This window comes from Dendronephthya gigantea, unplaced genomic scaffold, assembly GCF_004324835.1.
Source record: "Dendronephthya gigantea isolate DGI-Jeju-01 unplaced genomic scaffold, DenGig_1.0 1307, whole genome shotgun sequence".
NCBI lineage: Eukaryota > Metazoa > Cnidaria > Anthozoa > Malacalcyonacea > Nephtheidae > Dendronephthya > Dendronephthya gigantea.
This window is the reverse complement of record NW_021164314.1, coordinates 1-13,418: the sequence shown is the minus strand read 5'-3', so window position 1 is coordinate 13,418 and position 13,418 is coordinate 1. Positions and strand designations below refer to the sequence as shown.

Here is a 13,418-nt window from a genome sequence, read left to right as displayed (position 1 = left end):
TAATTATTATAGGATGAAATAACTCCGGATATTTACATCGAATCTCTGGTCAAGACGTTGGACACGTTGCAGATTAAAGTAGGTTTAATTTTTTGCTGACGAATAAAATGAACTGTTGTCGCATTATATTGTATATTTAGTCGTAAAATACATCGTTTTTCGGCCTTCTTCAGCTGCCAAAGACTTTTGTAAACCTCATTCTGCCGTTGAACGTTTCATCACTTTTCGCTTTGAATGTTCCTGGGCAGTGCAGGATTGGAAACTGGTAAGTTTGTAGTTGAAGATTATCAATATCATACCACTCCATGCATGCATCCATACAGTTCTTATATGGACACATATTTTTTCCAGGTCTATATGCCCTTGCTTGAGAGATAAGTCCAGGAGTAAGAGAATCTCACATTTTTACGAAGGGTACAAAGTAAGATCTAAGGAAATGTCTGCTTTGATTTTTTTCAATGAAAAACAGCAGCCCAGGTAATCGAGTCCGATTTAAGTTAAAACAAGACGCCGTTCTGGCGTTAACTCCGGCGCACGTGCCAGTCTTCAATATAGAGCTTCTGAACATAAACAATACAGTTCGCGTATTGTTTCGCATACATATTCGCATTTAGATGCCTTGCGAACCTAAATGTTCGATCGCGAAATTCAGAAGAACATCGCAGTATAGAAGTTCAATTGTTCAAAAATGTAAATAAACCGCATGATACATTCGCTTCGTCTTACACTTTGCCTTTGGAATTCGCGCTTATATAGTTGTATTAAATCTTCGATCCTGTGCAAACTACGCGACGTGTCAACGCGCCCATACACGACCACATCATCTTGTTAAACGGCAAAATAGCAGCGATATTATTAAAATAGGACCGGGTCTACATGTATTAAATATATTCTTACCCCAATTCAATCTAAACTTAATCGAACAGCATGAAAAGAACGGTTTATTTGTTCCTCTTGGAGGAATTGCCGTATCATGCGAGCGAAATCGAATCGCGCATTGGAAAATTAGCCAAAGCTGTGCACCACAAGTCTTGGGAGAAAGACTGGGACGTAGATAAATACTCACATACATGTGTTAAATACTAGTATATTTCGCGCCATTACAGACTTGCGACGACGAAAAATAAAAAAAAAAAATAAAAAAACAAAAACAAAAACAAAACAAAACCGGGACGAATTTTCAACTCCGTCGCTGACGCCGGAGTAATAATAGTTCTCTTAGGATTCTTTGGTTTGATACAGTTTTTTGTGAGTTCAGAAATGAATAAGATCACTTGTGTGGTATATAACGCACCATCATTGGGACATGAATCTGACCATTTTTGGAAATCTTCCTTTTACTCAGTCAGGAAAATGGCTATCAAGTGGGTGTTGCACAATTGCTTAAATTTTGCATTTAGCAAAAGTCGGCGAAATGATATTTAAGGTTATTAATAAATTAAATTAAAAAATATTCCCACTTTGTCTGGTAATCACCAAGTAAATGGTTATAATATAAATAAAAAAAAATTATTGTTGCATTCATCATAATTGCATAGTTAGCACTTATCTTTATGATAAAAAAACGGATATTGTTAAAGGATTGGGTTTGTTAGCGAATACCAAAAATGGACTTTATAGTGGTTTTTTAACGAATTGTGAAAGCATATCTTCAATTTTTATGTTTGTGTTTTATAACTATGGAAAAGAAATATTCTGTGTTTGAGAAGTTGGGAGTGCCAGAAATGAATAAAATGTAACTCTGCGATAATTTAACTACGTAACTGCTAAACTGCACGCATCTTCTCAGGAAATGCTCGGCTAATTATTATTAATATTTATAATTATTTATATAAATCATGATTTACGTTGTTTACAGTAGCAAAAAGCTATTATTGATAGCTGGGGCGACTGACTCACTGCCACTGCCGAGACTTTATTGCCGGTGTTGTCATGATGATGATAGTCTCGAGACTAAAGAGAAAAGTCTGGTGTCGGTGCAGCCTCGGTTTCGTTTGGTTTCCTATTAAAATCTATTATTCTTCTAGTTATCGTGTAAATTACGACGCTTTTCATTGTCATTTGTGTCTTCCGATTTTGTTTCTGTCCTTGACTCCTTGTGTTGATTTTTGTTACGTTAAAGAAAAGACTAGCGGATTGATAAGAGCACAAAGATCTTTTTTAATCATTATTCTTTAATTATATATGACCAGTATGACATACCCTGAACAAGAATACACCCACATTATTAATAAAGAGTTCTTTAAAAGATTGCTATTGAATTGTTTGCATAGACTACACGTCAACATATAGACTGCTAAGTTAATCAGATCTACTCGAAAAAGAATTATCAGCACTTTTGCCTTTGGTTTACTTCTAAAGCATCGTGTGTAGTTGCTGCTTGTGCCGTGTAGTGATTGGTAGTATTGTGTACCAAAAGAATCCTATATTTCAGAATAATTGTGGTTTTAGTAAGTCCGCTTCCAACTTAGTTTCTGCTGGGTGATAATTTAATTGAGAAATATCATGTGATCTTCGAGCTTTAGAGCACGACTCGGGGGTTTTTGAGAAGACAGGCGAACGTTAAATACTGTTTTGTTAAACTGTGTCAACTCTGGTAACTCAGACCATTACAGTATTAGTAATCTAACTGAAATCGCAACATTTATTATGCATTAACATTGAACAAGATCAAATGTTCGATCTTTGAAGTATCCTTGTGAGCCGTGATCGCGCAGACGGTGCAGCCCTAATGGTTTATTGATAATTATCAAGGCTTTAATCTTTTCCCAGGTGCAAAGATGGCAGATGATTCGGATCCAGGTCACAAGCTGGTGCGACGGAGTAGTCTTGGTAAGGGTTCTAAGAAAAGGCGAATGAGCAAGAAAAAATACGATGGACGAAATATCATGGATGACATGGCCGGGGTCAGTGATATGGTTTTACTTGATCCACTTACCGAAGACAAACTCACGGAGAATCTTGAGAAACGATTCAAAGCTGGTGAAATTTATGTATGTTCGAACATTTTCTGCGGCTAATTGTAGAGAACAGTCATATTGTACTAGAGATTTCCTCATTTGCAAGAGTCTGTATACTGCAAGTTGTAACTGCAAATCATATGCACGATATATTAAAATGAAATAACGCATGCGTACATTGTATAACTTTTACGATCTCTTATTAACCGTAGAAGAATACCACCACGCTAAATTACTGAATATTGTGTTCGTAATTAGTTAATCTGATAGAGTTATCATACACTACAATATTGATTAATTGTTTTCTTGCAATTATTCCAGACATACATAGGAAATGTTGTGGTGTCAGTGAATCCCTACGAGAAACTGTATCTTTATACAAACGAAGTGATAATGGAGTACAGATCAAGAAACATTTATGAAATGGCGCCACATCTGTAAGTATTCCAGAATGATATCTTTCGCACTGCCATCAAGACCATTTTAGAGTAGTGCATGTGTAGTTCTGTCGGAATTGCTCGGGAAGAGATTTTAAATGAAGATTTTTACAGGTACGCAGTTGCTGACTTGGCTTACAGATCAATGCGAGATCACAATAAAGACCAGTGTATTCTTATTACTGGAGAGAGTGGTGCTGGGAAGACAGGTAAACCTGATGTATTGTAAAAGTAGTAGTAATTAGACTAAACTCTTAAGACCAGACTCAGTTGCTGGTTAAAAATGTTTGCATTTATAACAATACTTCTGGGAAACGCTTTGTAGAAGCTTCAAAAATATCATGCAGTATGTTGCGGCGTTTCTGGAAAGGGAAAACAAGTTGAACAAGTTAAAGAACAACTTCTTCAATGTAATCCAATTCTGGAAGGTGAGTTAGCGACATTTGTGTATTATTCTCTTCAATCAACTAGTTAATTAAGGTGATATTGAATAATATTATTTAGCGTTTGGGAACGCCAAGACATTGAAAAATGATAACTCGTCCAGATTTGTAAGTACTTTGCGCATGTGTGATTAATGTTTAGGGTTAGGCCTATAGCTAAATACCGCGGCTGTGTCACAGAATGACACTATACAATACAGCACCGCAGAAATCAATGCATCTTGACAATTGAAATGTACTCGCAGAGCGGGTGCGTAATACATATACATGTGTTGGTTCACAAACAGAAGTACGTGTGTGATGTTGTAAATGTTCGCTTGTCTTAGGGGAAATACATGGATTTAGAGTTTGACTTCAAAGGAGAACCTGTTGGTGGTGTTATAACAAACTGTAAGTTAACAGAATGTTCATCGTACATTTTAAATATATGACTTAGTGCAGTGTTTTCTTAATTAAAGCAGTTATTGAACTTTATGCATTCGATTCTAATGAACTGGTTGAACGAAGGGCGAAAAGGAAAAACACAAAAGTCCTCAGATTCATTGAACAAACTAAATTTAAGCTTTGACATTTAGTAATATTTATACAACAGCGTTTTCAATTCATATTTCAATGTTTTCGACTAGGATAAATGATCCCGCTTAAGTTTCTTTATGTTAGTGTTTTAATATGACTCATTTACTATGTCTTCTTTTTCATGTTGATTTTCGGAAAACCAGATCTTTTGGAAAAGGCATATAATAGCTGTGAATTGCCGGATATTATCATCTGATATTCACATGCAGCGTATTTAGAACTTATTTCTTTGTGTTGAAACTTCTTGTGTTTTAGTCTCGAATTGTGCATCGTGCCAACGAGGAGAGAAGTTTCCACACTTTCTATCAGCTTCTCAATGGTGGATCGGGAGAGCTTCTTCGTAAGAAATATTTCATTGCATATTCAATAAAGTAAAACTACATCAAAATGGAGAAGTGCTTCTTACAAAATATTTCACTTTATATAACAACACATCAGTTCCCATTGTTAAAGTCAGGGAATACGTGATGACTTGATGAAGCAAAAACAAGCGATTTCTAAGTTGGTTGAATATGTGTTTAATCTTTATTTTAGGTGCCTTGGGCCTGGAAAGAAACTGCGCTAAATATGCATATTTGAAGGAGAGTGGTTGCATTTCTGTGAAAACGATTAACGACGTTGAAGACTTTCGTTATACTGAGGTATCACACGAGACACGGATAGTAAATTCCCCCAGTACTTTCGCGACTAATTGAATATCACAAGTTTGCCAGCTAGTGTGTCATTTTTCTCTCGTAGCTAAGGGAACTGTAAAAATGCTAATCCATTCACTGTTTTCCAAGGTTAACTATGATTTAAAATTAAAATTTTTTTAGAGTGCTATGGGCGTAATTGGATTTAAAAACCAAGAGAAACTTTGTATTTATCAGCTGATATCAGCAATTCTCCATCTTGGAAATGTACAGTTTGAAGCAGCGCAATTTCATCACGGGGCTGACGGTGTATTTATCACAAATAAAATGGGTAAAAAATTTACGTTATGCATTACCTTTTCATATAACAACGAGTTCAAACTGACGAGAATTGAACGATACGAGACGTTAAAATATTGTTCATCATACATATACATGTTGTTCTAGTGCTGAGAATTATTGGAGATTTACTGAGATGTGAACCAGAAGTGTTACAAAAGGCGTTAACAGAAAGAACGGTGGCAACAAAATACGAGTCCTTCAAGACAACTTTTCACCGTCTGAGGTACAATTGTCGAACACAGGTTTTTAAGAAAGTTGTATATGAGTTAACTGTTGCTAATTAGGCTGATGATATTTTCATTTTTTCAAGGCTGGTTATGCCAGAGATGCTCTGAGCAAAGCTTTATACGATCGCTTATTTTCCTGGTTGGTAGCAAGGATCAACCAGAGTATAAAGGTATAGAATCGATGATTATATGATGGGAATGAAGGGATAGGAATGTGGGAGAATGGTATTTCGTGACTGTTATCCACTGTATCTCTGTTGCCTCTGAATACAAACAGCTTATCTTTACTCTTAGGTAAAAAGAAGAACTCGTACCAAAGTAATTGCTAATTGGAGTGTTAGACATTTATGGATTTGAAATGTTTCAGGTAACCTCTTCATTATTGATTAAGATAATCAAGGAGTAAGATCTTAGACTTTAAGGTCTAGTCATATCTAGTAAACAATTAATATCTTTTCCATTCCAATTTTCAGAAAAACTTTTGAACAATTCATTATAAATTACTGCAACGAAAAACTGAAACAAATATTCATTGAACTGACCTTAAAATCAGAACAAGACGAGTATGTGAGAGAGGTAAGAAAATTTTGATCAGCTTTGCCGCATTTGCATTCTTTTTTAACGCCGGAAGAACAATTCATGATGTAGACACTGAATTGACTGTTTCTTTTCTTCAGGGCATTGAATGGACTCACATCGACTATTTCAACATTCTGTGATTTGTGATCTTATTGAAAAAGTGAGATTACTGACTCTTAGTTTATTTTCAGTTGGCTATTCACATTTAATTTTTTTTTTTGCCTTATAGAGCAATGTTGGAATAATAGCCATGATAGACGAAGAATGTTTGCGACCTGGAAAGGTACAGATTATTTCATTGATCTATACTGGTGACTTAAATGAAGATGATTAATATTGTATAACAATTGTATTAATTGTGAGTTATTGTTTCAAAATATTGATTCGATATAAAATATCTAGTGCTGCCAACTTTGGCCTTGTAGGCCTGTGCCTCTGTACTCGAACTAAACAAATGACTTTATGTGTCAGGTGTTCCACAGTATCATCACTATGATGTGATTTTGTTTAGGCCTCCGATATGACACTTTTGGAAAAATTAAATGCGAAATTTCTGGACCATCCACATTATGACAGCGAGAGCGGTACAAATCCGAGGAAACCAAACTTGAAGATTGGACAAGGACATTTTGTTTTGCGACATTATGCAGGAGATGTAAGGAAAATTAGTTTTGTAACTTTATCGGGCAATTGAGCTGCTTTTTTATTCATATTTAATGCTGACACAACGGTTTTTCTGCACGGACCATTGGGTTTCTGATGACGGTGACCCATTATTATCAGTAATCACTGAGTGAGGAAACAATCCAAGGCATTTCACCCGGGAGGGTTTTCACGGAAAGCAATGAATGTGTCGTTTGCTCATGCACGTAAGGAACAATCTTTGTTATCTTTCTCTGCCTAATTCAATGTATTTTTCTTTTATTCAGGTGACTTACAACGTCAATGGCTTCTTGGACAAGAACAATGATCCGTTGTTTCGTGATTTATCACAAGCAATGTTTCAATGCGAACATCCTTTGTTGCAACAACTTTTTCCAGAAGGTAATTTTCTTTGAGGACGATGCATGTATTTGATCTGCATGTAAATAAGATACCTTCGGTCCTTCGCCTTGTCCACATGCATACTTGGGGCATCAGATAAAGGGATTAGTTGGGTTAGTGGAAATGAGTGTTAAAATCCATTTTGTTGATTATGTCGTTTCGATTTGTAATTGCTACATTTTTATCGGCAGGAAATCCCGAGACACCTTCTCGTAAACGACCCAGTACTGCTGCTACCAAATTCAAGGTGGGCCGTTCGAGAGTGTTGCATTATCTTCTATTGTCTTTTTTATCATTCTGGTCTATTTTAGTAACTACTTTCTTGTATTCAGGTGTCCGTAGCACAGTTGATGAAAAATTTAAGAGTGAAAATCCCAATTATGTGAGGTGTATTAAGGTATTGTATAACTTTTATGGGAATATACTGCCATGTCGAATTTTACAAGAAAGGAGTGTGGAATATCTATTTTTCTTTTTTAGCCAAATGAAGCAGAGGGAAAAAGTTTTTGATGAACATTCTGTGAGGCATCAAGTCCGGTATTTAGGGTAGGTTTGCATTTATTCATCCTAATGATATCACTCGCGCCTGCAGTGAACTATTATGATTTTAATTTTGCTCGCTGTGAATCGAACTGCTAAAATACTTCAGTAGCTTTTGAGACCCCAAACAGCGAAAAACATTCGTTGTTAATTACGCATGGATTTTTAGGTTATTAGAGAACGTTCGTGTTCGCCGTGCTGGTTATTGTTATAGACAGGAATACTCTATAGCTTTGGAAAGGTATTTTATTAGTTAATATAGATTCTAAACAACCTGTAACGTAATGTTTCAAGCTTCCCTCTTTTTCATCCCTTTGTCGTCACCGTCTCAACTTTACGTCTACAATCCATATTGCTGAGTCATTGGTTTCATTTGTTGATTCACTTATCATTACGTACAATGATATTTGCACTAGCTTCTTACTCTAATAAACTATTTTTTTAAAAATATTCCCTGTTTCCAGATACAAAAGTTTGTGTCCAAAAACATGGCCAAAGTGGGATCGTGATCCTAAACAAGGACTTGGTGAGATTTTGAAGGTAATTTTGCTCTTGTTTTTTTCACAACATTGAAGAGTCCGCGTCGTCAGAAATATCCAAGTTTTGAGAAAACGGCGTAATCGACCAGTCCGCCGGAAAACGGCGTATACGACCATGGTCGAGTCCGCCGGAAAATGGTGTATTCGACCATGGTCGAGAATTTTCCTGAGTGGAAACTAGCCTTCAGATGGTGGATAGAATAATTATTAAGACGAGTTTCTGCATGAAACAATTCTATACATGGTAATGCATCAACCAGCTACTTCTTGTTGCTATATACTTGTGCTTTTTTATGTTTCTTTTGCCTTCGGCAGTATGCAACATCCTGAGAAGAAGCATTCTAGAAAAGAATCTTCTAAATCGAGTAACAAACATTTTTATAATTGTTGTTGTTTAATTTTCAGTGTCAGAAAATCAAAAGAAGTGAATATGATTATAGAAGGACCAAACTTTTTATCCGAAATCCACAAACGGTATAAAATATTTATACTTTTAACAGAGTTAAGTTCAGTATTGGTCAGACACCGACCGTATTCATGCAGAGCAAATTGTTGACATCAGCAAATGGAAGACCGTTTAGCTGTATTTCAATAAATTTTGCAATTCGTTACACCTGGGCGAATAAAGATTCAGAATCATGTCCGATTTAAACACGAATTAATCTTACATGTTGTCATATCAGAATTCTGAACTCTGTATATTTTAACAAATGCAATTTAATCTTTACTTTTTTTCTCATGCTTTTCCTAATTTTAGTTGTTTGCACTGGAAGATAGAAGAGAAGAAAAGTTGGAAGATCTTGCAGTCATCATACAAAAACGTTATAAGGGTTTTCGTGACAGGAAGAAGGTAACGTATACGTTTTAAGCTACTTCTTCATATATAATAGTTAATTATTGCATTTGCATCATCATATATCACTGTTTCGCGAAGACAGTTTATAAAATATCTGCATCTATATTTTTCTATATTTTCTGTGACAACTTTGTAGTTCATCAAAATGTTGATTAGCAAAACATTTAGAGGATTCAAGGTATATTTCTTTTCATTTCATATGAACTTTATCATATTTTTCAATTCTAATATTTTTCTTTGTATTTCTGACGTAATTTTAGGCAAAGAAGGATTACCGGACGCAGCGTAATGCAGCCATTATGATCGCTTCGTTTGTCAGAGGATGGCGGGTAGGCTAATTTTTCTCTTTATTGTTTAGAAGACTTGAAGGTTGAATTATTTCACATGATTTATTTGCTCAAAACAGTTCTCAGTCTTACAAAATTTGGACAAATAGGAATTTAATAGTTCAACAAGAGCTATCGTCGACTGAACAATAACTCTGTGATGTTTGAACTTACTTTTTTACAGGTGCGAAAAGAATATCAACGTTTCTTCCGATCTCATGCCACAGCAGTTATTCAACGTTGCTGGCTATCTTACGTCGTAAGTAATTTACTCTTCTCGGTTCCGTGATTATCGGCGACCCACTTATCAACAACACACCCTCTGTATATCTCCCAATTTGGGGATGTTCCTGCCCAATATTTGTATGTAATCTGTCAGTTTTTGTTTTTGAAGAGAATATCGAGTGACTGTGTTTGCCATTCTTGCATGCACGGATGCTTTTTCAAAGTTTAAGTAAATAAATATTGCAGATTAATTCCTCTCTAATCCCAATGATCTATGGCTCCAATAATTAGTTCAAAGATTGTTTCTGGGTTCATGTCTAAGTACTCTCTTGATATTCTTTTTCAGAACCATATTATCTTCTTCGTGTTTATTTCTAACAGGTTTCAAGATTTTGAGAAAGCTTTTGCAAAACTTACCTTCGGAATCTCCACTGGAGAGGAGTTGGCCATCAAGTTTACAGAGATTTCGAATGGCAAATGGGCTTTTAAAGGAGATATATCACCGCCATCGTGTAAGATATAACGATCATAATTAAATATTTTGAAACCGTTTTTATATTTCATTTTTTTAAAATGATTTATGCAGTGTCGCCCTCACATCTCTAGAGAATTTCATTCTTTCATGCAGGCCAGCCGCTTGCTGTATCACCAATCCAGAAACACAACCTTGTGCTTGATCTGTCATTCTGTCTTTGTTTTTGCTTCTTTGTATTTATAACTTACGTTTTAATTTCCTGCCTCTTAACAGAAATTTTTACACCGTCGCATCCCATTTTATCCCACCATATCCCACTATGCATTTGTTGGGTGTTCTCATGGAAAGGTAAACATATATACTTCTGTCTTCATTTAAAATCTTTAATAAAACATATAAGAAGTATGAACATATAGAAGTATAAACATATTACTTCTGTCTTCATTAGGCAATGCCTAAGCACACGTTTATAAACATTCAGAGTAGTAACTACATTGGGTTTTGGTGTGATTGGTCTAATGGTGATGGTGCGGTGATGATGATTGGTGGTGGAGGAAGTGCTTGTGACAGAGCAGATCATGGTGTTGGAATAACAGAGGAAGATCAAGCGAAGTTTGGTGGAAGTACACCTCGCCATGATTTTGGCTACAACGTTGCACCTTCAACGTATTCATTCAATTTGTGGGTTCGTTAGAAACCATCAGTTATAAAACATTTTAGATTGGCGAAAATACCATTTATCAATTTGTTATATATAGCGGCAACAATTAAACGCTACGCATGGGTATAAACAGGGATAATGGCTTAGTAGTTAGTTGATTCAAAGACTATATATATAGATGTAGACAAGTTAGTTATACTCATTGCTTTCAAAATCAATTCCAGTTTTTATACTTTTGAACTAAATATTGATCAACATTTTTGGTTTTGCTACCAGTGTTTAATTTTACTATACAGCTATTGTTGAGCAAGATGTTCATATGGTTTCTCTACAAAAGCATAGTGATATCGTTCGGGGATATTATAGCACACGTTTAACCAATATTCCCTATATTAACTTACAGTAAATAGTAGGTTGAGTTGATGTACAACAAAAGTTGATTTTATGCATGTATTCACGATTATGCAGAATATTTTTCTTGCTTCTTTGAAAGCGGAGTTACTTAAATTAGAACAGATCTGGTATAATCAGTTTTTGATTAAAGGATTAAGATCATTGAAATATTGATGATTCATTGCAACGTCTGCAGCCATACGCATTAATGGATTGAACACGAGCAATTTCTAGACGACGAAAATAAAATGCGATCATATTAGAAAGGTTGTGTTATTAGAGAGAATTATACACAGAACCCAAGATACAATTCAATACACGAATACCACACCTGTAGTAGGTCCCTGCCAATGGATGGAAGTTTTGGAACAACGTGAGATAACGATACTGGAAGATGGAACCCATAATCCTATATTTTATAAGAAAAAATTCATGGCTTGAACAATTTGCATACTACGTCCAGCAACGAAAAGAAAATTTAAGAGGCACCAAAAGAGCCACCTTTGTTAAGTGTTCTTTGCTTACTTTATACTCTGGCAATTTTGTCATTCCAGGCCAAGCATCTTCATTTGGTGATCCTAAGATTCTTTTAGTACAGTATGTCAAAAAAATATACTACAAACAAATTTCTCAAGTAAATATGCAAACAGCGTTTTAAATAATCAGAAGGACTGAGCCTTTACGACGCCTACGGCGGACACGTATAAGTTGCTACAGTTTTGCTGAACGCTATTTGTAATGCAATGGTACTATTTTGCATGTCTGTCACATTGTATATTAAATTTATCTAACTGTTTTTGAGCTTGGGAAACAATAAAGATACTTGTATATTTTTCTTAGTTGGTCATCAACGTCGCTCCCTGGGAAAAGAGGTCTTCCGCCATTCGACAATTCTAAACAAACAATTTTAAAATCATATTCAAGCCAACATTGTGGATTACCAGCCTCGATCACCGTTTTTTTTAATTTTCAATTTAATTTGATTTTAATTCTTGCTCAAAATTTGACGTGAAACAGCCAAAAGAAATGCACTGTATTTCTTAGATGTTTGTAATAGTAAGATTTCACAGCTCTGGCCATTTGTTTTATTCGAATTTATCCTTTTTTCAAGAGGATTCTGAATTTAAAAAAGATTGTGATGCATACCTGCAAAAATGCATCCAGCTGACCACATGTCTATTGAGGTCGTGTAAATCTTCGCTCCCATTAAAACATCTGGCGGACGATACCATAATGTTACAACCTAGAGTTGAGATATACTAGAGCAACAGTATTCATTTTTGAGCAATTCAACCTGTTGAATGTTGAATAAATGAAACATCTTGATAAAAAAAATATTGAAGGCAGCGCACTAATGCTAACACCACGCAGCCAGGGTTTTTATTACTTTTTTTCGTTATAAAACCATGGCTTTTAATGTCGCAAAAATAAGCAGATGTAACCAGAAGGAAATGTTAGAATTAGTAATGATAACAATTAAAGTTTGCAATCATTGTTATAAAGCATTTGAAGATGCTATCTTTAAAAGATGGAAGTTATTAGGAGTGTAACTAACCTCAGCCGAATAACAGCGAACAGGAATACCAAACGGTCGAGCTAATCCAAAATCACCCAATTTTAACTCCCCATCCTTTAAATAATTACGGTAAATGGTAAATTTGCCTGACTTTAGGCACAATATGCAGCAAGTACATATTCTCAAAAAACTTCCAGAGTTTGCTATCAAAGCCGGTGAAGATTTCGTTTACCTTATTAATTAGTAGATTTTGAGGCTTGAGGTCGCGATGTAGTACATTATTCGCATGACAAAATGCCAGTCCTCGTAATAACTGATACATGAAAGACTAAATAATTTTAAAATATTTTCTAAAATAAACTGGAGTTCAACACAAGTCTGTCGAGATGGGTCCTACTAAAAACCGCCGACACCGCCCAATGGTAAAGAAAAATCATCCGAGACTTCGTCGGTCTGGTCTGAAAATGACTGACTAACAACGTCAACGATTTTCCTTCGACTGGTGAAGTTAAAATTGATCTAGGGTAATTGTTACTGCAAATTGATCCATAGAAATGATGAGGTTAATAAGAAAAATCTTGGGAGAATTCTCGTCTTCAGTGTGTCCTGGGATACGTCAACACCAACCAAATCAAGAGTCTGGCATA

General features: G+C 35.4%; 3 protein-coding genes across 3 annotated transcripts; 2 read left to right on the top strand and 1 right to left on the bottom strand.

Annotated features, from left to right (window-relative positions):
• Positions 1-12: 12 nt before the first annotated feature.
• LOC114545127 (unconventional myosin-Ib-like) lies at positions 13-10,122 on the top strand. Its single transcript, XM_028563475.1, is given in 34 exon segments — positions 13-78; positions 174-265; positions 2,773-2,993; positions 3,282-3,397; positions 3,512-3,606; positions 3,723-3,750; positions 3,752-3,825; positions 3,902-3,948; positions 4,167-4,230; positions 4,560-4,573; positions 4,672-4,756; positions 4,951-5,057; positions 5,232-5,379; positions 5,496-5,599; positions 5,602-5,613; positions 5,701-5,790; positions 5,985-6,019; positions 6,091-6,193; positions 6,295-6,325; positions 6,328-6,356; positions 6,426-6,479; positions 6,708-6,851; positions 7,126-7,240; positions 7,432-7,487; positions 7,573-7,600; positions 7,603-7,786; positions 7,950-8,021; positions 8,245-8,320; positions 8,725-8,793; positions 9,077-9,169; positions 9,312-9,353; positions 9,436-9,504; positions 9,686-9,760; positions 10,108-10,122. Coding segments are annotated over 33 exon segments (2,526 nt in total). The 5' UTR covers positions 13-78; positions 174-234.
• LOC114545129 lies at positions 10,123-11,005 on the top strand. Its single transcript, XM_028563477.1, has 3 exons — positions 10,123-10,238; positions 10,475-10,549; positions 10,650-11,005. The coding sequence occupies exons 1-3, from the start codon at positions 10,197-10,199 to the stop codon at positions 10,893-10,895; spliced, it is 363 nt and encodes a 120-aa protein (XP_028419278.1). The 5' UTR covers positions 10,123-10,196; the 3' UTR covers positions 10,896-11,005.
• Positions 11,006-11,154: 149 nt separating this feature from the next.
• On the bottom strand, positions 11,155-13,134 carry LOC114545128 (cyclin-dependent-like kinase 5). Its single transcript, XM_028563476.1, has 7 exons — positions 13,004-13,134; positions 12,811-12,885; positions 12,402-12,498; positions 12,079-12,148; positions 11,781-11,841; positions 11,587-11,664; positions 11,155-11,485 (listed from the first exon to the last, which is right to left on the bottom strand). The coding sequence occupies exons 1-7, from the start codon at positions 13,091-13,093 to the stop codon at positions 11,390-11,392; spliced, it is 567 nt and encodes a 188-aa protein (XP_028419277.1). The 5' UTR covers positions 13,094-13,134; the 3' UTR covers positions 11,155-11,389.
• Between the last annotated feature and the right edge of the window lie 284 nt (positions 13,135-13,418).

What these genes read in the sequence shown, in the direction of transcription:
- LOC114545129 (XM_028563477.1), top strand. Translation starts at nt 10,197, where the DNA reads ATGGCAAATGGGCTTTTAAAGGAGATATATCACCGCCATCGT. An exon ending in AGATATATCACCGCCATCGT is followed by an intron (nt 10,239 to 10,474) that starts GTAAGATATAAC and finishes GCCTCTTAACAG; the next exon opens with AAATTTTTACACCGTCGCAT. An exon ending in TTGGGTGTTCTCATGGAAAG is followed by an intron (nt 10,550 to 10,649) that starts GTAAACATATAT and finishes TGTCTTCATTAG; the next exon opens with GCAATGCCTAAGCACACGTT.
- LOC114545128 (XM_028563476.1), bottom strand. Translation starts at nt 13,093, where the DNA reads ATGTATCAGTTATTACGAGGACTGGCATTTTGTCATGCGAATAATGTA. An exon ending in AAAATCTACTAATTAATAAG is followed by an intron (nt 12,886 to 13,003) that starts GTAAACGAAATC and finishes AATTATTTAAAG; the next exon opens with GATGGGGAGTTAAAATTGGG. An exon ending in TTGGCAGGGACCTACTACAG is followed by an intron (nt 11,486 to 11,586) that starts GTGTGGTATTCG and finishes TTCGTCGTCTAG; the next exon opens with AAATTGCTCGTGTTCAATCC.